This window comes from Chiloscyllium plagiosum, unplaced genomic scaffold (assembly GCF_037043375.1).
Source record: "Chiloscyllium plagiosum isolate Xiang-an unplaced genomic scaffold, Cpla_swu_hap1 HiC_scaffold_1, whole genome shotgun sequence".
Classification (NCBI taxonomy): Eukaryota; Metazoa; Chordata; class Chondrichthyes; order Orectolobiformes; family Hemiscylliidae; genus Chiloscyllium; species Chiloscyllium plagiosum.
The window spans coordinates 120,317,862-120,343,021 of NW_028270139.1; the positions used below are offsets into that span (position 1 = coordinate 120,317,862).

The window sequence follows — 25,160 nt, forward strand, 5'->3', positions numbered from 1 at the left end:
ATTCAATAAAATTTTGGCTGATTGATTATTCGGTTTTCCTGCATGCTCATGACAATCTTGCTGAATAAAACCTCTGCCTTATGAATATTGAAAGACTCTGTTTTCATTATGTTTTGAGAAAGAGAATCCCAAAGACTCTCAAATGTCTGAGAAAAGATCTTCAGCTCTCCATAAATGTGTGACCCCCTTATTATTTGAAAACAGTAACTCCTAGTTCCAGAATCTTTCATAAAACAAAGTATCCTCTCCGGATGCACCCTGTGTTAAGACTGCTTAGGATTTTATAAATTTCAATCATGTCACCTCTTCATCTTCTGAATGCCTTCAGATAAAAGGCAAGTGTGCCTTTTCTCATAAGGCAACCCATCTATTCCAGGTATTTGTCTGGTAAAATTTCTTCAAAACACTTACATTCTTTTTCAATAAGGCCACCAATACCATACAGATATGGTCTCACCAATGTCATGTTTGGCTGCTGCATAATCTCCTTATTTAATTTCCCTCTCAATAAATGATAACATTCTACTAACTTTCCTAAGGACTTGTTGGACCTGCAGGAAACTGTTGGAATTCATGAAATAGAATATTTGGATCCCTTTTGCATCTGAGCACTGCAATCTCTCACCACTTAGACAATGTGCTTTTAAATCTTCCTACCAAAAGGGATATTTTCACATTTTATTTCATTTGCCAGGTAACTTATCCATATCCTTTTATCATATCCTATTCACAACTTACATTCCAACCTATCTTGATATAATCTGCAAGTTTTGTGATCATACTTTGGTTTCTTCATTTATACAAATTGTAAAATGTTAAGGTCCCTGGACTGAATCCTGTGGCAGCTGTGAGTGTGGTGCTGGAAAAGCACAGCAAGTCAGGCAGCATCCGTGGGCATAAGCCCTAATGAAGGGCTTATGTCCAAAACATCAATTCTCCTGCTCTTGGATGCTGCCTGACCTGCTGTGCTTTTCCAGCAACACACTCTCGACTCTGATCTCCAGCATCTGCAGTCCCCACTTTCTCCTGAATCCTGTGGTACATTATTTAAATCTTGCCAAGTAGGAACTGTCCCAGGTATGGCCTATGCTACTTCCTGTTAGCTAGCCAATCTCCAATCCATGTTCCCCAACCCATACCATAGTTCATAGCTTTCACAATAACCTTTGATGTGGCACCCTATCAAATGGTTTCTGGAAATCTAAGTACAGTTACATTCACTGGCTCCCCTTCATCCACAGCACATTACTTCTTCAAAGGGCTCCAACAAACTGGTTAAACATTATTTCCCTTTCACAAAACCACATTGACTCTGCCTAATTACCTTGAATATATTGAGTGCTATAACTGCTATAAAAGTCAGAAGTCACACGACACCAGGTTTGTTTGAAATCACAAGCTTTCAGAGCACTGCTCCTTCATCAGGTGTAGTGTCTTCAGCAAGACCTCACCTGACAAAGGAGCATTGCTCCAAAAGTTTACGATTTCAAATAAATCTGTTGGACTATAACCTGGTGTCATGTGACCTCTGACTTTGTCCACCCCAGTTAAACACTGGAATGTTCATGTCATAACTTCTATGATAATGGCTTCTAACATGTTCCTCAGAATAAATAGTTAACTTGCCTGAAGGTTTCTGTCTCCCTCCTTTTTTGAAAAAAGTAATTACATTCACTATTTTCCATAGAAACATAGAACTATGGGTAACTCAGTAGTAGCTTGAAAAAGAATTATTTCTGGAATTGCATTGGCCAGAGTGGAGCCAAGCAAAGCCAGCCCTGTGCAGTAAAGACAATGGAGAATGCTCAATCATGCATAACATCATAGATTATAGGATAGAGAGAAGAACTGAAGCAACATTCATCAGGACTCTTGAAGTGTTGTGAGCCAAGTGTAAAGCAAGTTGGAGAGATTTGAATGGTGAATGGCTTAGTGAAAGAGATGTACGTACACTGAGGAAATCTCTGCCACTAAGTCTTAAAGTTCTTAATGTTTCAAAAATCAATGGTAATCTAACAACTTTATAACAAAATACTGTAATTTATTGTAACATATGCATATTTTCAGTAGTGAATTGCTTACCTGAGCCATCAGGTACGGTTAGATCAACACCATGAGAAAGCATCATTCCCAAACATTCCAGCTGTCCCTTTGAGGCAGCCAGGTGAAAACTGAAAAAGAAAAGCAGATTACCAATGAAATCGATACATCAGCATTTTAACAATTACCTTTGAGGGTTTTCCAACACCTAAAGCACAATTCTGAAAGGTGAAATTTAATCATAAGTTAATATCTTGAGTGATTTGATTCTTTGCTTTATAAACACAGCAGTAGGGACTGAAATAAAAGGTTTGGATAATAGGCAAAGACTCAGATTTATTCTGAAACATAAAGACACAAAATGGGTTAATCCTTTCCTTTTGGAACCCTCTTGAATCAGTATTTGTTATAGGTTCACCATTTTCTCACTAATGTAGACAATTTCTTACACCTCTCCCCTAGACCAAATTTTGGCCAATTAGGCTCTGTTAACAATAAAAAGATGGCAAGAATTTTAATTTTGGTTTTATTTAAACTTCAAAATAAAACTTGTGTCACATTTTATCCTGAGATATTTATTTAGTTTAATGTTTGAGTGATTGAACTGCTCAAACCTTTTTTTGTGGTGTTGCTCAATGAAGCCTTGTTTCTGAGCAATGCATTGCCCAAGGGACATCTCACCCCACAATACCCAGAAATAAACTGTACCCCTTTATCATCTACAACGGGACACTCAAACTCCCAACTATTGATCCATTGGTTCTCCTTTTGCCTCAATCATCTGCAACCTTCGTTCACCTCCATCTTTGATACTGTTTATTGAAGTAAAACCCTTACCCTTGCTCAACCTGATCATTGCTCTGATATGGCTCTCTTCTTCATCGCTTTAAGTTGAAGGGTGGTAACTTATATTTATTAGGCATAGAACTTGTTTAGACATCCATTGCTTGGTCTGGCTGGATAGCATTAAGCAGTATCAAATTCTGCACTCCATTGTCAAAACTCTAAAATAACCCTTAGTTCTTTCTCTTAAGGCATATAATCTTTAATCTCTTCTTCCCTGCCCCGTGTTGAGATTACTGACTTCTCTATCATCAAATCCATCATTCTCTAAGTTCACTAATCCAAAATTCACTCAAACTTGCAAAGTATACCAAATACACCGAACCAGACCATTCAGATAACAAAGGCACTTATTTTCTACTCTTTGCTCTTCTCATCCTTCACCAAACACGCTCAAATTTTCATTCCCACCTCATTGACATGCTCAATTCACTACCCCACTTGTGACAGTGAGTAATCATATTCTCACCACAGTGTGGATACAGAAATGTGTTTGGAATTTCCCATTTGAATTCTTGGTGACTACTTCATATCACTGCCTCCAGTTTTAGTCTACCTCACAAGTGGAAACACTGTCTGTGCAATCAAAATATAATCATAGGTTCACTGAAAAATAGACACAGATGTAGACCATTTGGCTCAAGCCTTGCTCTGCAATTCCAAAATATCAGAGACAAAAAGTGTGATGCTGGAAAAGCACAGCCTGATGAAGAGCTTATGCTCGAAACTTTGACTCTCTGGCTCCTCGGATGCTGCCTATCCGGCTGTGCTTTTCCAGCACCACACGTTTTGACTCTGATCTCCAGCATCTGCAGTCCTCACTTTCTCCAATTCCATAATATCAGGCTAGTAATTGTTACCTTCACTCCATTTCTTTGCCTGCCTCTTGTAATCCTTGATTCTAGCTTCCACCAATTACAGGGAAGGAAATTCCAAAATATGAACTACTCTGTGAAGAAATTTCTCACCTCAGTATTAAATGGGTAATCTTTTGTTTTTAAACATACACTCTAGTACTCCAACAAGTAGAGGCAAACTGCTCAATCATTCTGCAACTTCATGACAACCCCTTTATCCCCAGATATCAGTCTAACAATCCTTTCTGAATTGTTTTAAGTGCAACCATAATTGTGCTTGTGAATGAGAGGTCAAAATTGCACACGTTCTCACCAATGCCATGTAATCCATAGTTTCATCAAGACTTCCCTACTTTTACGTTCCTCGTCACTCCTATCCCCTTGCACAACAGGCTAACATTCCTTTTGCCACCTCATTCCTTTCTGCACCTGCATGCTACCTTATGAAGACATAGAGATGTCTCAGCTTGCAATCTCTCACTAATGAAAATAATATTTTTTTTAATCTTCCTGTCAGTGGATAATCTCAGATTTGTTCACATTTTCCATTTGGTAAGTATTTATCAAGTCATTTAACCTAATTATATCCCTTGTTAAACTCTTTGCAACATCCACACAACTTTATTTCCAATCCATCTTTGTGTCATCAGCAAATTTGGCTGCAATGCAATTGGTGCCTCCATCTAACTTATCAATATAGACCGAGTTAATTTACATAGATCGAGAAATAATTGAGCCTCAGTTTCAATCCCAATGGCAATCCACTAATTAATGTTTGCCAACCTGAAGCTGATCCATTTATTCTGACTTTATTTCTTGCCTGACAGCCAATCCTCTATCCATGCTGACATACCAGCACCAACACCTTAATTATCCTTCAAAAAATACAGCCTGTTTACTCTTTGCCGACAGGAAAGGATGCATTCAACTGATCTCATCTCACCATGGGACCATGAGAACTTTCATTCCCATTAAACTGCTGACCGTTTGTATTTACTTCTAACTCCCTTGCTACCTTACATCATATAGTTGCCTTCGTTACCCTCAGGTGACATCTTCTTAAAACAGTCTATTAATCCTTTGTTCAGAAAAACTACTTTGAAATTTAATTTCTAAAAAAAACTGTCACAGCACCTTTCCTTTGTAAAGTTGTTAAATGAATTGGTCACTTTCAACTCTCTGCCATCGTTCCCTCAGAATCATGGCTGAAAGTCTCTGGTAAGGTTTTTGGTCACTGCTACACAGTATGACCACAGTGAAATACTGCTACAGGATACAGCCGTGGAGAAATACTGCAACACGGTACGCCCACGGAGAAATAGTGGTACATGTTACGGCCATGGTGTAATACTGCGAAAAAGTATGTCAAGGTGAAATACTGCGACAGGGTACTGCCATGGTGAAATAGTGGTACAGGTTACGGCCATGATGAAATACTGCAACATTGTACAGCCATGGTGAAATACCGTGACAGGCGATGGTTACGGTGTAATAATGCTACAGGGTATGGTTACGGTGTAATACAGCTAAAGGGTATGGCCACAGTGTAATACGGCTACAGGGTATGGTTATGGTGTAATACTGCTACAGGAAATGTTCACAGTGTAAAACTGCTACAAGGTATGGCCATGGTGTAATACTGGAACACGGTATAGCCATGGTGAAATACTGCAACACGGAACGGCCATGGTGTAATACTGCTACAGGGTATGGCCACAGTGAAATACTGCTACACAGTATGGCCACGGTGTAATACTGCTACATGGTATGGCCACGGTGTAATACTGCTACAGGGTATGGCCAGGGTGGAATACTGCTACAGGGTATGGCCACGGTGTAATACTGCTACAGGGTATGGCCACGGTGTAATACTGCTACAGGGTATGGCCACGGTGTAATACTGCTACAGGGTATGGTCATGGTGTAATACTGTTACACGGTATGGCCATGGTGTAAAACTGCTACAGGGTATGGCCACGGTTTAATACTGCTACAGGCTATGGCCATGGTGTAATACTGCTACAGGGTATGGCCATGGTGTAATACTGCTACAGGGTATGGCCATGGTGAAATATTGCTACACGGTATGGCCATGGTGTAATACTGCTACTGGGTATGGCACGGTGTAATACTGCTACAGGGTATGGCCATGGTGTAATACTGCTACAGGGTACGGCACGTTGTAATACTGCTACAGGGTATGGCCACGGTGTAATCCTGCTACAGGGTATGGCCACGGTGTAATCCTGCTACAGGGTATGGCCATGGTGCAATACTGCTACAGGGTACAGCCATGGTGTATTACTGCTACAGGGTATGGCCACAGTGTAATACTGCTACAGGGTATGGTCATGATGTAATACTGCTACACGATATGGCCACGGTGTAATACTGCTACAGAGTATGCGCACGGTGTAATACTGCTACACAGTATCCCCACGGTGTAATACTGCTACAGGGTAGAGCCATGGTGTAATACTGCTACAGGGCATGGCTATGGTGTAATACTGCTACAGGGTATGGCCACGGTGTAATACTGCTGCAGGGTATAGTCATGGTGTAATACAGCTACAGGATATGGCCACAGTGTAATACTGCTACAGAGTATGCGCACAGTGTAATACTGCTACAGGGTATGGCCACGGTGTAATACTGCTACACGATATGGCATGGTGTTGTACTGCTACAGGGTATGGCCAGGGTGGAATACTGCTACAGGGTATGGCCATGGTGTAATACTGCTACAGGGTATGGCCACGGTGTAATACTGCTACACGGCACGGCCATGGTGTATTACTGCTACAGGGTATGGCCACAGTGTAATACTGCTACAGGGTATGGTCATGGTGCAATACAGCTACAGGAAATGGCCACGGTGTAATACTGCTACAGGGTATGCTCACGGTGTAATACTGCTACAGGGTATGCTCACGGTGTAATACTGCTACAGGGTGTGGCCATGGTGTAATACTGCTACAGGGTATGGCCATAGTTTAATACTGCTACAGGGTATGGCCACAGTGTAATACTGCTACAGGGCATGCGCACGGTGTAATACTGCTACAGGGTACAACCATGGTGTAATACTGCTACAGGGTAAGGCCATGGTGTTATACTGCTACAGGGTATGGCCACGGTGTTATACTGCTACAGGGTATGGCCACGGTGTTATAATGCTACAGGGTATGTGCACGGTGTTATACTGCTACAGGGTACAGCCATGGTGTAATACTGCTACACGATATGGCACGGTGTTGTAGTGCTACAGGGTAGAGCCATGGTGTAATACTGCTACAGGGTATGGCCATGGTGTAATACTGCTACAGGGTATGGCCATGGTGTAATACTGCTACACTCTATGGTCATGGTGTAATACTGCTACAGGGTATGGCCATGGTGTAATACTGCTACAGGGTATGGCCACGGTGTAATACTGCTACACGGCACGGCCATGGTGTAATACTGCTACAGGGTATGGCCACGGTTTAATACTGCTACAGGCTATGGCCACAGTGTAATACTGCTACAGGGTATGGTCATGGTGCAATACAGCTACAGGAAATGGCCACGGTGTAATACTGCTACAGGGTATGCTCACGGTGTAATACTGCTACAGGGTGTGGCCATGGTGTAATACTGCTACACTCTATGGTCATGGTGTAATACTGCTACAGGGTATGGCCATGGTGTAATACTGCTACAGAGTATGGCCATGGTGTAATACTGCTACAGGTTTATGGCCTAGGTGTAATACTGCTACACTGTATGGCTATGATGTAATACTGCTGCACGGTATGGCAGTGGTGTAATACTGCTACATGGTATACCCACGTTGCATTACTCCTACAGGATATGGCACGGTGTAATACTGCTACACAGTATGGCCATGTTGTAATACTGCTCCAGGCCATGGCGACAGTGTAATACTGCTACACGGTATGGCCATGGTGTGATACTGCTACACAGTATGGCCGTGGTGTAATACTGCTACAGGGTAATGGCCACGGTGTAATACTGCGACAGGGTATGGCCACGATGTAATACTGCTACACTGTATGGCCACGGTGTAATACTGCTACACTGTATGGCCACGATGTAATACTGCTACACTGTATGGCCACGGTGTAATACTGCTACACTGTATGGGCCACGGTGTGATATTCTTCTCGTTCTTCCCTATTTCTCAGCAGCTTAAGGCTTGTCCGACAGACGGCCGACCTGCCACTATACAGCCTACTGAAGGGCTCCTTTCGGCCTCTAATCCATGCTTCAAATCCAGATAAATACAAATGAAAGGTTTTGCAATGAGCTACTCCTCTAGAGGGTGGTTCTTTCTCACTTTGCTGCAGATGGGATCCTTAATCAAAGAAACAGCCTCCGAATGGCGAAGCTGATTGCTGTGCAAATAGTCAACATTTTCATTCAGTCTGAGGGTGGACAGAGGGTTGGTGAAGCAATTGAGGCTACCTCATTGAATGATTTAAAGGTAAAAATAAATACATTTTTGAACAGTGAAGGTATTAAGGTTATACTGACCGGTTGAGTAAGTGGCATTGAGTCCAAGTAAAGACCAGCCATGATCTTATTGAATGGCAGAGTAGGCTCATCGAGCCAGATGGCCTACTCCTGCTCCTATTGGGATATCTGGTCAGCATGGACGAGTTGGACTGAAGGGTCTGTTTCTGTGTTATACATCACTATGAGTCTATTTCTTATGTTCTTATTAAGTGGTGAATCTGCAGCCATTTGGAGAAACTACAACGGGCAGGATGTCTGTGGGGGTGAGGGAAAGGTGGATGATGTCAAACCGATTGGTGATCGACTCAATGAGTGGATCATTCTCCCATTTTGGGTTGAGGGAGGCAGGGTAGGGGCAAAGGCCTGCTTGCAACTGTTTTATCTGTAAAACTGGACAGCACTTCCAACAAGATATGATAACTTCACTCTCTCTCCTTTTAAGGTTTACAGTCAAAGGTGGAAGCTGTCAAGACCTCATCAAAATATGTAAAATATTCTCTACCACTAGCGTGCCACGGGATTTTCTCTTTAATCTTCAAAATATTCAGTTGCATGGCTTCCAGAAAAGGAATTCTGGAAATGACTAATTAGAAAATGTTAAAAAAAAAGTTTCGGTGTGATTTTGCATTCTTCAAATATAGGAGTGCACCACATTGAAGCAATATTTTGTAATGGCATGTTTATAAGTTTGACAAGTTTTGTTTTAGAATTACAAGAGAAGAGAGAAAATTTAGACATCAATAAAATAACTATAGAGTCATAGAGATGCACAGCACGGAAACAGACTCTCTTCGGTCCAACTCGTCCATGCCGACCAGATATCCTAATCTAATCTAGTCCCATTTGCCAGCACTTGGCCCATATCCCTCTAAACTGTTCCTATTCATATACCCATCCATTACCTTTTAAATGTTCTAATTGTACCAGCCTCCACCACTACCTCTGACACCTCATTCCACACACACACATCACCCTCTGCATGATAAAGTTGCCCCTCAAGTCTCTTCCCCTCTCACCCTAAACCTATGCCCTCTCGTTCTGGACTCCCCCACCCCAGGGAAAAGACTTTATACATTTACCCTATGCATGCCCCTCATGATTTTATAAACCTCCATAAGGTCACCCCTCAGCCTCCGATGCTCCAAGGAAAACAGCCCCAGCTTACTCAACCTCTCCCTATAGTTCAAATCCTCCAACCCTGGCAACATCCTTATAATTTTTTTCTGAACCCTTTCAAGTTTCATAACATCCTTCTGATAGGAAAGAGACCAGAATTGCATGCAATATTCCAACAGTGGCCTAAACAATGTCCTGTACAGCCACAACATGACCTCCCAACTCCTCTGCTCAATGCTCTGATCAATGAAGGAAAGCATAGTTGCAAGGCTAATGTGGACAGTTTCTGTTTTATGTATTAATAAAGTTGGCTAATGTATTAGAATATTGAGTATGTTTACAGAATATTACTTTCTAAATCAAGACACAGAATGGTTTTTGTATGTAAGTGTTTGGTGGTATCTTCCTGAAAGCTGATTTCAGCATAATTAAGGCATATTATCCAGTTATTATCACATAGCTTTCATGGGATCATTAGCTTCTGGATATCCCCAAGGTATGGAAGATGCTGTACAGAGTGTTTTCTTATTGTTGAACTAAAAGGGAAGTATGGGTCATGTAATACATAAAAGATCTAGATTTCATAAAGACAACTTGAAAAAAGCATAAACCTAACAAAGCACTTTTTACTGTAGAGTTTAGAGATTTATTACACATTGTAATGCAATATTCTCAAAGCCGTTTAGTTAAGACATCAATTTGTTTTTCAAGTAATAAACTTTCCCACTATTTGTCTAAATAGTAAAGTGATGACATTTTTGACAAAGCATCATATGTAATGTTTACATGTTGCTGACATTTGAGCTTTTATTTTAGTAATATCTGTAAGTTCCCACACCTCCCACAACTCCCACAAAATTGTAAAGCTACACAAGTTACAGACATTATCTATTATCATAACTCTACTTAAATGACAGGATTTATTTTGCTGGTTTATAGAAGCTATGGAGTTGAATCTATTAACAGGCATTACATTACTGGTAGTGCTTTGAAACTGACACACCGAACTTGCTTCACATTTTCCTTTCTAAAAATTATTCCGCAGGTTAGCGAATTATGAGCAATTGGAAAGTAGGACACATACAGTGCAGCAAATTTGTCAAAGTATTTTTCCCCCACTTGAATCGCCTAGCCCAGTTCCACTTTCCTCCTCATTCCCTTTAAAGACTGCTTCTTCTTTTCCCCAAGAAACCATCTGTCTTGATTTAAAATTAATGCACAATTTGAACCGTGCTTCATGCCAGAGCATTCCACACTCTAAATGTCCTTTATCTTTGTGACTGTCTCAAATGTCTGCACTTTAGTTACCATGCTGCCAGTCAGAGTAAACAATCACTATTTATCCTTCACAATGTTGAATACATCCATCATGTGTTTTCATGATTCTAGGGAAGAAATGCCTCAACTTTGCAAATCTCTTATCAAAAAAGAAATAACTGTCAACGTTCCATTTCCCCAGCTGCCAGGAAAATCTAAAGTACACCATTTCAATTGCTCACTCATCTTTTCTACCATTGAATAGCCAAAATCAAGTGATGCCCAGGTACCCCTACACTTCATTCGTTATACAAGGTAGATGATCTACAAAACATATTTTAAAAGAATACGCAGATGAATAAGATAAATGAAATATAGGCAGATCATATGTGTTATGTTGAATAACCTACAGAGATACTGGACCAGCATGTCAAGTGGTGGGGTGCAGATTTGCAGACATATAGCCATCTGCAAAGAAGTGCAAGAGTGTCCAAATAACTCTTTTTCTCAACTCATTGTGGCCTTGAACTAAAGCCAAGTACAGTGGATGCCAGAGATCTGAAATCAAACATGACATACTGGAGAAACTCAGCAGGTCCTGCAACAGCCACGGAGAGACAGAGTTCATTTTTTGAGTGCAAAAACAGAGTCATATTGTACTTCAAATGTCAATTCTGTTTCTCACTACACCTACACATCCATGGACAATTTAGCATGGCCAATCCAATGGGCTGTGGGAGAAAACCCATGCAGACAGAAGGAGCGTGTGCAAACTCTACACAGACACTAGCCCAAGGATGGAATCGAACCTGGGTCCCAGGCATGTAAGGCATCAGTGCTAACCACTGAGCCACCGTGCCGTCCCTGTTGTGTTTCCACATACTTTTCTTTTTTGATTTAATTGTGACCTTAGGTAGCAAAACTGATTTCAGATTAGACTAAAAGAATTTTAACGATGTGGCTCAGGTACCCCATTGACAGTCAACAATCAATTCCCATACCCTTACTCTGGGAGGTGGGATAGAGGTCATTCAGAGGTATGACACATGCTTCATGCTCACTGAAGGTCTTAAGTGCCAGTTAGAGGGCAGTAACTGGCAGCCAATGTAGAATCAGATATGCCTTCGGTAGTGGCAGATCATCTCATTAAAGCTGCCTACATAAACATTTTATAATGGAATTTCCCTATGTAAACAACTATCTGAGACAGTTTGTTGTGTAATCCAAACAAATCCTTCAAAATGTCTTTTGGAAATACTTTACCAATAATTTTTCAGTAACTTGCACTAATAATTAGCAGAGCCACAAAATATTTGTGGTCAAATCTTTATTATATCAGTACTACTTTAAACGGTATTTACACTACTTTTATCAAATGCTAACAGAATCAAAACTTTGTATTCTGGAAAAAATGCACATAAAGCCAAGTATAAGACAGGCCTAAGGATATAAATGCAAAAGCTGTCAGGAGATTGGCCTTGGGACTTATTTATAGTGAAACCTCTAATTGGAAATTGTTTTCTTCCAAGCTGAAAAGTCAGAAAAATGTCTGATGTGCTCAGTAATATTAGAGAAGTAAGCAATTTACTTCCAAAATACATTACATTAATGCTTTATCAAATGATCAAACAAATGAGCTACTAATCTTGTTTCAAGACAAAGTTCTTGTTCAAGAATCAAAATTCAGTGTAACATTATAACTGCTCCATCCTTGGGTTCTGTGCAGAAATTCATTAGACTACTGACTACAATTTTTTATGTTGTTAGAATCAACTGGGACGTATTACTTTCAATTTACCGAACAACTTTTTAAAAATACTTTTTATCTAATCTTGTGAATTTTTCATCTCATTGACACTTTATTTTTGGCACAAATTGCAGCTTCTGAATAATAAGATCAAGTAATATTGTCCTCGCCAATTTACCATATGCAATCAAATATACAATCATCTCATTCACAAATCCCATGCCATTCCATCCTCCCCTCAAATACTGTTTCACCAGCTAACTATTACAGGGTTGCCCTTAATTTCTGCTGTTTGTGTTCTCTTCAAACCCGGTCACATGTTCTGTGTACATGAGGCAGCACAAAATAAACCCATAGTATGCACTCCTTAAAATTTCCAATCTAAAGTCTTGACAGGGAAAGCATTCACTTCAAATTATAAATACCTTAAGGAAGATATGAAACTAAAGGCACAACTTACAAGTTACATATTTCATAAAAAAATTATGAGATACTCATAAGTATTACTGAGGGTTTTATTTTTCAAACAATCAACTCACAACCTCTCTCCCAAAGTCCTAGGATTTAACTGGAACCAATAAAGGAAATGCTGGAAATTGAAACAAAGTTAACATTCAAAACGTGAAAAGATGTTCAGAAAAGTTTGGCAAGAATAAAAGGGGAGGTGGGGTGGCAGCTCTGCTTGGAGATATTGCAATGTTGGCAAAACAGGAGGTCTTGCTAAGGTAAGAACAGCATTGAATTAGTTAGAGAGGAGGACAAAAAGAAGGGAATAACCATGCCCTGGGAATATTTTATACATCTCCTAATGATGGGAAAGAGGTGGAGGAGCAAATCTGCAAGGAAGTCGCTAAGATCACGAAGTCACTGCTATAGAATGCAGCTATTAGAGCTTTCATGACACCAGTGTTGATTGGGATAATATTATAATAATAGGTAAAGGTATTTGAGGAATTTCTGAGTTGCGTTCAGCAGAACTTCCTCAAATAATATGCTCCCAGATGAACAAGTGGTGTTGCTGGATCTATTGTTGAGGTCTAAGGAACCAAATGGACTAAATATTGGAGAACATTTTAGATAAAGAGTCTTTATTGTATCATAAGGCTTGTATCGATTATGAAAAATACCAGGCAACAATCTAAGGCAGAACTTTTACCGTTAAAAGATGGATATCTTCATCGGGTTGAGATGATGAAATGGAACCAGAAATTGACAGAAGTAACATTGGCAGAAAAATTACTGACCTTGAAAGATAAAATCTAAATCCACCAACTAGAAGGGACAAGGGTAAGTAGCAAGAGAAATGCCACCACCTGCAAGTTCCCTTCATACCAAGACTCTACTCACCAGCCTCACTTGGAACTATATTGCCATTTTGTTACTGCTCTGTCACACGCAACTCTCTTTTGCACAGCAATGTGGAAATTCCTACAGCCAAGGAGTGCAACAGCTCACCAGAGCAGCTCACCAGAATAATCTGGGAAGAACAATAAATTCTGCCTCAGCTGGAAACCCCCAGATCCCATTAACAAATAAAAAGAGCTTCTCGAAGATAGAGCTGTAGTGAAAGAGGAGGAGGATGTGAGGTATGTTTCTGGTAAATTCTTCAAAGGAGAATCAGACCCAGTACAAAAAGTTTAGAAGCAAAGACTGCGGAAAATGAAATTAGCAGAGAGATTATGAAAATAAAATAAATAAAAGGAGAATATAAGCGAATCCAAAAATGTTCTATCAGCAGGTGAATAGGTTCTAAATGATGTAGTGGGACTTATTAGGAATAAAGAGGGTGATATAGAGCAGAAGACATGACTCAAATACTTTGTATCGATGTATAATGAGCAAATGAGTGGTAGCAAAGTGTCAGTAGAGAGATGGTTAAGTATCGAATAGTTGAAGTAGAATTGGAAGATATAGAAAGACTGGCTATTCTTAGAGTACGTAGATAAGTTTCCAGATCCAAATGGTTTACATTCCAGCGTGCAAAAGGGAATGGAGTGCAGACAGCAGAAGACATCGACCCATAAAGATTGGAAGATTGTGGCAAACACAGGTGGGATTTTATGATTCTATAAATGGGACTAGTTTGGATTAGGTTGGCATGGATGAGTTGGATTGAAGGGTCTGTTTCTGTGCCATATGATTCTATGACTCAATACAGGAGAGACATCAGAGGAATAGAGGATTTGGAAAGCTAGAATATTGTGCCCCTAAAAGTTGATACATAAATATTAGTTTCTCCTATGAACAGGTACAAAGTCTTTTATTATGGAAGGAGCAGTTTTAACTTATGCTAACATAAAGTGTGGGCCAAAGCTTGAGGTAGAACAATGCAATATTTTTAAGGCAGAACCATAGATAGCAGAAATCTTGCTGTGGCTTAAGTATCTAATGATACCCTTACTAATACAGATGATCAAACAATGTATGCAATTGTATGTTAGACATCAAATGATAGATAATCCTGAGAAAAGACTTTCAAAAATTTTGACTGCGATTTATAAGGAATTTCACAGAATCAACACATTGTCTTTCTATGGATGATCTGAAATATCCAGAAAAGATCTGAAAGTTTCTTGAAGACCAGCTCAAGATAAGAATTAACTTCAAGCTTAATGGACACCAACTCATATCATATGGATAGCAACCTCAAATGACTCTGGCCAGATTATCAGAAGGTACGTCAGCAGCAAAGGATAAGAGCTTGACTGTTCCAAGAGGAAGTATCAGAGAGACTCAATGAGTCAGTGATTGCTTCTACACTCAGGTAGAGACAAAAAATCTGCAGATGCTGGAATTCAAGATAGACAGGCAGGAGGCTAGAAGAGCATAGCAAGCCAGGCAGCATCAAGAGGCAGAGAAGTCAATGTTTCGGGTGTAATCCTTCTTCAGGACTTGGGGTGGATATAAGGGGAGCTGCAGATAAAGGGGTAGGTGGAGTGGAGTGGTGAGGTAGGGATAGGTGAACACAGGTAGAAGGTATGAATTGGTTAGTCGATGGGAGGAATAAATCCTGTTGGTAGCTGGAAAGAAGGCTCAATCAGAGGAATGGAAAGGTGTGGTGGGGGGGAGAGGTGGAGCTGGGAAGGGAGTTAGGGGATGGGAAGGGAGGTTATTAGGAATTGGATAACTCAGTGTTGAGTCCTATGGACTGTAGGCTGTCCAGGTGGAAGACGTGGTGTTGTTCCTCCTTATTGTTGTGTGGTTCATTGTGGCAATGGAGGATGGTCATGTTGGAAAGGGAGTGGTTAGGGAATTAAAATCGGTGGTGACTGGGAGGTCAGGTCCGCCCCTTAGGGCACATTTTGCTGAGTATCTCAGCTGGGCCCACAGGGGCCAATCTGACCTCCCAGTCATTACCCATTTTAATTCCCCTTCCCACTCCCTTTCTGACATGACCATCCATGGCCTCCTCCATCGGCACAGCGGATCAGACCGCAAATTGGAGGAACAACACCTTATCTTCCACCTGGGAAGTCTACAGCCTGGAGGACTCAACATTGAGTTCTCCGATTTCAAATAATTTTCCTTCCCATCCCCTCCCCCACCTTCCATTCCTCTGATCGATCCTTTTTTCCAGTTACCAACCAAATTCATTCCTCTGATCGACCAACCAGGTTGTATCCGATACCTGTGTTCAGCGATCCCCACCTCGTTCCTCACACACCCCTCACCACTCCACCCCCACTTTATTTGCAGCTACCTTTACACCCACCCCCAGTCCTGAAGAAGGGTCATAACTGAAATGTTGACTTCTCCACCTCCTGATGCTGCTTGGCTTGCTGGGTTCCCCCAGCCTCCTGCTTATCTATAAAAACTCAAGCACCTGAAAGAATCTTGTGTAAGAAAAAGTGCCCTACCACTGATACTTGTGTTCATCCTGATGCTATAGTTGCAGCCAACAACAATTACATGCCTTAGGTGCAACCAACACATGTGGTTTGTTGCAATTATCCAAAAGCTGTCCAGCTTTTCTTGATATCTGTAAAGCATGTACCACCAAGGGAGATTTGACATGCATGTTCAAAAAAAAACTGAGTAAAAGACCCACACAAACCCCTACACAAATCACAAGTGACCAACTAGACAGTACAAGACCACCTGTAGGAAAGAAAGTGTTAAGGTGCACCAATGCGAAAGTATAAATGTTGTTCAGAGTCAGGCAGAAGGTGAATTTCAGAAGGTAGCCAAATTTTCCAGACTGTAAGTCTCATACACCATGTTTATGGTATAAAGCAATCAGAAGTTTTCACAATCATTAGTGTCACATGTCCTGATAAGGCAGGACAACGCACATTGATAACTAACATTAACACGGAAGATAATGCTGCCTGAAAGACTCTAACCTTAGCTGGCGGTGATTCATGGTTCAGATGATGAGAAATCTTCTGATACAGTATAATGATCACCAGTTTTACATAATGACAATGCACGTTTGGCTTCTCAAAATCATCGACCTGATCCAGGAGCTGCTGGTCTACGAATATTCATAAATCTCAGAACAGTCACAATTCATGAGATTCAAACTAAACCCATTGTGGTGTAACAGACAAGATGTGACACAATCAAATTAGTCAACAATCTCTAAGGAGATGACTTTGTAGTGACTTTGTAGTGAGATATAAGCCAATGGATAATGATAATTGTCATTGATTTCTGTTGGATTTTCAGTACCACAGTATTTACACCCACTATTTTTTATGTTACATGAGACAACACATGAGGTAAAACACTCTGATAGACAGAAACTCTCACTAAATTGGCTTGCTTTTATTCAAATGAATTTGTGAACCTCTTTTGCAACCTTTAGTGATTGGTGTGTTTCTGGATTAGAGGTGCTGGAAAAACACAGCAGTTCAGGCAGCATCCAAGGAGCAGTAAAATTGACGTTTCGGGCAAAAGTCCTTCATCAGGAATAGAGGCAAGAGTGCCTGAAGGGTGGAGAGATAAATGAGAGGAGGGTGAGGGTGGGGAGAAAGTAGCATAAAGTACAATAGGTGAGTGGGGGAGGGAATGAAGGTGATAGGTCAGGGAGGAGGGTGGATGGATAGGTGAAAAAGAAGATAGGCAGGTAGGACAAGTCATGGGGACAGTGCTGAGCTGGAAGTTTGGAACTGGGGTGAGGTGGGGGAACGGGAAATGAGGAAACTGTTGAAGTCCACGTTGATGCCCTGGGGTTGATTGGTGTGTTTGGAAATTAAGGCCTCTTATTCCACTGCCCCACCTAGACCTGTACCTCTCCCACTAATAAGTGACTTTCCACAAGGTAGTACCACATACTTCTATGATCAATCTAATTTGACAATGACTTAATCATTCTTCATGTTTTAAATCCTCTACAAATTTGTCGCAGTCCTCCCCAGGACTCATCATCCTTTCTGCACATCCCCATCCACCCCCAATTTAGTGTAATCTGGAATACAAAGCAATCATTTTTAAATTTGCAAACACCAAATTGAGAACAGCATGGGAGCAAAGGTCTATTCCCACTTCTTTCACTCTTGTAACTGCGCTTTAGTCTGACTCTCGGTTTTTTGTTTTACCAACTAGATGTGAAGGAGAGCTTTTTTTGACAGCAAGTGATAATATCCTGAAACTCACTGTCAAGGAGGCCAGAGGAGGAAAAGATAATGAAAGACTTCAACAAGAAATTAGATGGGCACTTCAAGGGTTTACATATGCAGGGCTATGGGGTTACAACAAGAGAATGACACTGATTGGCAAGGATTCCATGGTGTGAATGGCCTGCTTTTTTGACACAATAAACCTTTGACTCTATTAAGGTTTTAAGCTGAAACAGGGAAAGCAAGACAGTGTAAAAGGAAAAGAAAAGAGAAAGTGAGGATTGCAGATGCTGGAGATCAGAGTCGAAGAGTGTGTTGCTGGAAAAGCACAGCAGGTCAGGCAGCACCTGCTTCTTGGATGCTGTCTGACCTGCTGTGCTTTTCCAGCACCACAACTCTCGACTAAAAGGCAAACAGCCCACGCAGGAATTTAAAACCAGTAAGCTCTATTATAGGACGGAAGGGAGGTGAAATGACAAAAAGAGATAATGATATAACAAAAAATAGGTGGTTATGGGACAGGTGAGGAAACAAATGGATTTCTCCAGAAGGAAAAGCAAAAATATTGAACAGTTGTTGCTTGCAAAACAGTCAAGTTCATAAGTTGTCAGACGTGCTATGTGGAAAGTGTGATAGAATGGAAGACTCCTTAGTGAAGTGGGATTTGCAAAAGGATAGTAAAGTTGTGGAAGTCACCGGGGTTACAGCTATTAATGCTTGATAGTCTATTGCAGAAATAGAGAATGAGCAGTCAAGGAGGAGGAACGGAAGAGTGGGTGGTGGATCATACGAAGGCAAAAGGTAAAAATATAAAACATGTCACTGAACATTTTCAGTTTTTTTTCAATTCACTCATGGGACATGGGCATTGCTGGCTTACCAATATCTATTACCTGTCCCTAATCACCCTTGAGAAAGTGGTGCCTTCTTGAACCGCTGCAGCCCATTTGCTATGGGTTTACTAACAATGCCGCTTGGGAGGGAATTCCAGGATTTTGACCCACTGTTAGTGAAGGAATAACAATATACTTTCAAGTCAGGATGGTGAGTAGCTTGGAGGGGAACCTGAAGGTGGTGCCATTCTCATGTATCTGCTGACCTTGTTCATCTAGATAGAAGGGATCATGGATTTACAAGGTGACGTCTAAGGATCTTTGATGAATTTCTGCAGTGCATTTTGTAATTAGAATGTACTGCTGTTACTCAGCATTGGTTGCGCAGGGAGTGAATGCTTGCCGATGTGGAGTCAGTCAATCAAGCAGGCTGCTTTGTCCCAGATAGCTTCTTGACTGTTCCTGGTGCTGCACCCATCCAGGCAAGTGGGGAGTATTCCATCAAACTCCTGACTTGTGCCTGGTAAACAGTGAACAGGCTTTGGGGAATAAAGTGATTTATATGTCATAGTATTCCTAGCCTTTGACCTGATATTGCAGTCATTGCATTTGTGGGGAGTCCACTTGCGTTTCTGGTCAATGGTAACCCCAAAGATGTTGATAGTGGGGTAATTTAGTGATGGTACAACCACTGAATGTCAAGGGATGGTTGGATAGTCTTTTAATGGAGATGGTCATTTGTGCAGCACTCATGTTACTTGCCATTTGTCAACACAAGCTTGAATATTGTCCAAATCTTGTTGCATTTGAACATGAACTGTTTCAGTATCAGAGGACTCGCAATTGGTGCTGAACATCGTGCAATAATCGGTGAACATCCCCATTTCTGACCTTATAATGGTGGGAAGGTCATTGGTGAAGCAGCTGAAGATGGTTGGGCCTAGGACACTACTCTGAGGAACTCCTGCAGAGGTGACTGACTCTCAAAATCCACAACTTTCTATAGGGTAGGACTCCAAACAGTGGAGAGTTTGCTCCCTGGTACCCATTGATTCCAGTTTTGCTCTCTCGTTTGGCAGAACCCAAACTAGAGAACAGGTTATTGCTGAGCAAGTGCTACTTGACACATCACTTTACTGATGATCAAAAGTGGATTGATGGGGCAGGAACTAGTTGAGTTGGATTTGTCTGATTATTTATGTAAATGACATAGCTAGGCAGTTAGGTTTGAAAATAGGAAAATTGCTTTTGTGGGTAACAATGTAGCAGAAAAAAATAGTGAGACATGAATTCCAGATTAGGACTGGAATAAAGGATATTCCACATATCCCATGAAAAGGCAAGTATATAACCCATAGGGTTCCCCGGCAACATCTTTTAATTGGAGTCGTCAAAGGAGAAATTGTTCAAATGGAGAACAAGGTCAGCAAGGCAGAGAAGGATGGTTGGATGAATTAAAAGAGGACAGCAATTAAGGCTAGTCTGCGGGAAGAGAGAGGTGGCAATTGAGCATCCAGGATGTAAAGGCGATAATCAGGATCATGAACTGGAAAGTTTGAAAGTGGTGGAAAATGTTAAAGAGTTATGGATGTTGGTGGGAAGAGACAGGACAAGGGGCCATAAACCTGGAGTGAAGATAAGCTGCGAGAATATTTAAGCATTGGCCAATAATTTATGATGTTTGGAAGCTTGCATTATGAGCTTGCATTAAAACAAAAAGGAAATATGATATTGTACACATATTGGGCAAGCAACTCTTCGGCATTTACTCTGGCTGGTGAAAGATGTGCAAGATTTATCAGTTCTATTGAAAGGTGGTATGGCACAGGAGGAATAGTTAGTAAGTCTGCAGATGACACCAAAATTAGTGGTGTAGTGGACAGCAAAGAAGGTTACCTCAGAGTACAAAAGGACATTGATCAGATGGGCTGAGGAGTGGCAGATGAAGTTTATTTTAGATAAATGTGAGGTGCTGCATTTTGGAAAGGTGAATCAGGATAGGACTTATTCACTTAATGGTAAGGTCCTGGGGAGTGTTGCTGAACAAAACAACAGTGCAGGTTCGTATTTCCTTGAAAGTAGAGTCGCAGGTAGATAGGATAGTGAAGAAGGCATTTGGTATGTTTTCCTTTATTCGTCCATGCATTCAATATAGGAGTTGAGAGGTCATGTTGCGTTGTAAAGGACATTGGTTAGGCCACTTTTGGAATACTGAGTTCAATTCTGGTCTACCTCTTATAGGAAGGATGTTGTGAATCTTGAAAGGGTTTAGGAAAGATTTACAGGAAAGGATATTGCTAGGGATGGAAGGTTTGAGCTTATCGGGAGAGGCTGAATAGGCTGAGGCGATTTTCCCTGGAGTGTCAGAGGCTGAGGGGTGACATTGTAGAAGTTTATAAAGATCATGAGGGGCATAGATAGGCTGAATAGCCAAGCTCTTGTCTCCAGGGTAGTGGAGTCCAAATCTAGAAGGCATTGGTTTAAGGTGAGGGGGACACGATTTAAAAGGGACCCAAAATGTTATTTTTTCATGCAGAGCGTGGTGCATGTATGGAATGAGCTGCCAGAGGAAATGGTGGTGGCTGGTACAATTACAATATTTAAAAGGCATCTGGATGGGTATATGAATAGGAAGGATTTAGAGAGATATGGGCCAAATACTGGCAAATGGGACTCGATTAATTTAGGATAAGTGCAGGTTCATAACTCCTTGAAAGTAGAGTCGTAGGCAGATAGGATAGTGAACGTGGTGTTTGGTATGCTTTCTTTTATTGGTCAGAGTATTGAGTATGGGAGTTGGGAGGTCATGTTGTGGCTGTACAAGACGTTCGTTAGGCCACTTTTGGAATATTGTGTTCAATTCTGGTCTCCTTTCTGTCAGAAGGATGTTGTGAAACTTGAAAGGGTTCAGAAAAGATTTACAAGAATGTTGCCAGGGTTGGAGGATTTGAGCTATAGGAAGAGGTTGAATAGGGTGGGGCTGTTTTCCTTGGGGCATCGGAGGCTGAGGGGTGAGATTTATAAAATCATGAGAGGCATGGATAGGGTAAATAAACAAAGTCTATTCCCTGGGTGGAAGAGTCCAAAACTAGAGAGCATAGGTTTAGGGTGATAGGGGAAAGATTTAAAAAGGACCTAAGGTGTTTCTTTTTCCATGCAGAGGGTGGTGCATGTATGGAATGAGCTGCCAGAGGAAGTGGTAGAGGCTGATATGATTGCAACATTTAAAAGACATCTGATGGGTATATAAATAGGAAGGGCTTGCAGGGATATGGACCTACTGCTGGCAAGAGGGACTAGATTATGTTGGGGTATCTGGTTGACATGGATGAGTTGGACCAAAGGGTCTGTTTCCACGCTCTATGATCTGAAACATTAATTTTGTTTCTCTCTCCACAGATACTACCAGACGAGCTGCATATTTCCTAACCTTCCAACTTTACTTATGGTTTTCTAGTCTTGAACCTCAAATTCAATTTCCACAACTGCGTTATTGTTTCTAAGTTGCTCACTCATACTTAAGCTGATTCCTAAATAAAATCTGCTCACATTGGAGTGGTAATCTCTTCATGTGAAACTTTAGATAATTACTAGGAGTAATCCTGTTGCTTAGCCCAAATATCGTGTTGCAACTTTTGTGAATAGTCACACACCCGAGTGGTGCCCATGTCACTTTTTGGCCATTAGAAACAGGCTAGGAGACAGAAAAGCTGGCAAAATGACTCAGGATTCTGTCAGGTAGTCTGACCTACATCTCACAACCAAGCTATTTTGCCAATTCAGCTAAATAGATCGTCTGCCAGTCTGGAACCTAATCCTTCCATTTTCATAGAATCATAGAATCCCTACAGAGTGAAAACAGACCACTTGACCCTGGTGCTGTGAGACAGCAGTGCGAACCACTCAGCCACCATGCCAGTTAAGGTCCTAATGGGATTGGAAAGCTTTGGGGGTGGGGGCAGTCAGTGGTGATGTGTATGGGCTCTTTCCTGGGCCTTCGGGAGGAACCTTGGCAGCAGTGATCACTGATAAGTATTGCGCTGCCTTTCCAGTGACCCCCCACCCCGCTTTTAGTACTTCTGTTGGCACCCTGTTCACACATTCAGTCTATATTCACTTCCTACTTCAGTGATAAAGACATATTTGGACTGACATTAGCTTCAGCCTCAATATAAACCATCCATAGGGCAGAATCTTAGCAGGTTCCGAGTGATGTGGGCTCTGGTGAGATGTAAGACAGAATCAGGCAAGATTTTCTTTGAGCCCCAGCTTCTTGTTGAAATCATTTCGCTACATTGTGTGCACTTTTCTCAAACAGCAAGGAGAGTCATAGAGATGTACAGCATGGAAACAGACCCTTCGGTCCAACCTGTCCATGCTGACCAGATATCCCAACCCAATCTAGTCCCACCTGCCAGCACCCAGCCCATATCCCTCCAAGCCCTTCCTATTCATATACTCATCCAAATGCCTCTTAAATGTTGCAATTGTACCAGCCTCCACCACATCCTCTGGCAGCTCATTCCAGACACCTACCACCCTCTGCATGAAAAAGTTGGCCCTTAGGTCTCTTTTATATCTTTCTCCTCTCACCCTAAACCTATGCTCTCTAGTTCTGGACTCCCCGACTCCAGGGAAAAGACTTTGTCTATTTATCCTATCCATGCCCCTCATAATTTTGTAAACCTCTATATGGTCACCCCTCAGCCTCCGATGCTCCAGGGAAAACAGCCCCAGCCTGTTCAGCCACTCCCTATAGCTCAAATCCTCCAACCCTGGCAACATCCTTGTAAATATTTTCTGAACCCTTTCAAGTTTCACAACATCTTTTCGATTCTCCTTCATGATTAATAACTTTGTTGCTTGTTCAACCCAACATGCCGCATAAATATTTTGACTGCAATCTTACTAAACTCACCAAACAAAATAGGTGGGGAAGAATTCAGTAAGCTCTATCAGAACTAGACATGATAAATGCAGGGAAATGCAAGATGGGATTCACATTTTGCTTGGGCTGAAAAATGGCAAGTAATATATGTACCACACAAGTGGCAGGTACTGACTATCTCCAACAAGAGACAATCCACCTCTTGACACTTAATAACATTCCTATTACAAACTCCCACTATCAACATCCTCAGCATTACCATTGATCAAAAGCTCAACTGGATTCACCATAGAAATACTGGGGTAACAAGAGCAGGTCAGAGGCTAGGAATACTTTATCAAGTAATTTACTTCCTGACTCGACAGAGCCTATCCTCTATCTACAAGAAGCATGATGGAGTATTCAATACCTACCTGGAAAAGTGCAGCTTCAATGATACTTAAGAACCAGGGGTCATAGTTTAAGCAGGAGAAAGTGAGGTCTGCAGATGCTGGAGATCAGAGCTGAAAATGTGTTGCTGGAACAGCGCAGCAAGTCAGGCAGCATCCAGGGAACAGGAGAATCGACATTTCGGGCATAAGCCCTTCAGATAGGTTTATGACAATCAGCGATGATTGTTGTGGTCACCATTGCCCAGACTAGCATTACATGTTTGAGTACTGAAGCCAGACAGATCACCTGTAATTGACCTTCCTGAAGAAGGGCTTATGCCCGAAACGTCGACTCTCCTGTTCCCTGGATGCTGCCTGACCGGCTGCGCTGTTCCAGCAACACATTTTCAGCTCATAGTTTAAGCATACAAGATAAATCACTTGCCACTGAGATGAGGAGATATTTCTCAGCCCAGAAAGTGGTGAGCCTTTTAAATTCAGTATCACAGAAAGGAGTGTGTGCTGGAGTTAGCGCATGAGGCTAAAGGGATCAAATGATACGGAGAAAGAAAATGGGTACAGCTACTGATTTGGATCAACAGCTATGAACACAATAAATAGCAGTGCAGGCTCAAAAGGCCGAACAGTCTGTAACTGCTCCTACTTTCTATGTATCCATGTGAAAATCTTGACACCATTCAGAACATAACAGCCTGCTTGATTGTTTGTGGATGTGGTGTCACTCAGTCCCTCCACGATCAACACTCAGTAGCAGGTATCTACAGTGGTGAAAAAGGCCTTTCAGGCCCATCATAGTTGCATACAATCTAAAATTTGCACATCAAAGCTCCTAAGTCAGCATCTTCCAAATCCATAGCCACTATCATTGAGAAGGATAAACGCGGCAGATACACGGGAACACCACCACATTTAAGTTCCCCTCCAAACCATCCTGACTTGGAAGTATATCACCGCTCCTTCAGTATCACTGGGTAAAAATCCTGGAACTCTTTCCCTGGTGTGCTGTAGGTAGACCCACAATACAATGGACGGCAGTGATTGAAGATGGCAGCTCACCACCACTTTTTCAAAGGCAACCAAGATGGACAAAACTTGCCACCTCAGCCAG

The 25,160-nt window shown here is 41.5% G+C and overlaps 1 protein-coding gene across 6 annotated transcripts in view; it reads right to left on the minus strand.

Annotated features, from left to right (window-relative positions):
• The window catches only part of rai14 (retinoic acid induced 14), a 273,963-nt gene that overhangs the window by 90,749 nt on the left and 158,054 nt on the right, over window positions 1–25,160 (minus strand). For all 6 annotated transcript variants that reach the window (XM_043681189.2, XM_043681270.2, XM_043681357.2 and 3 more), the window contains one exon: window positions 2,083–2,171. In XM_043681189.2, coding sequence (XP_043537124.2) covers window positions 2,083–2,171 — 89 coding nt within the window. The remainder of the gene's footprint in view (window positions 1–2,082; window positions 2,172–25,160) is intronic.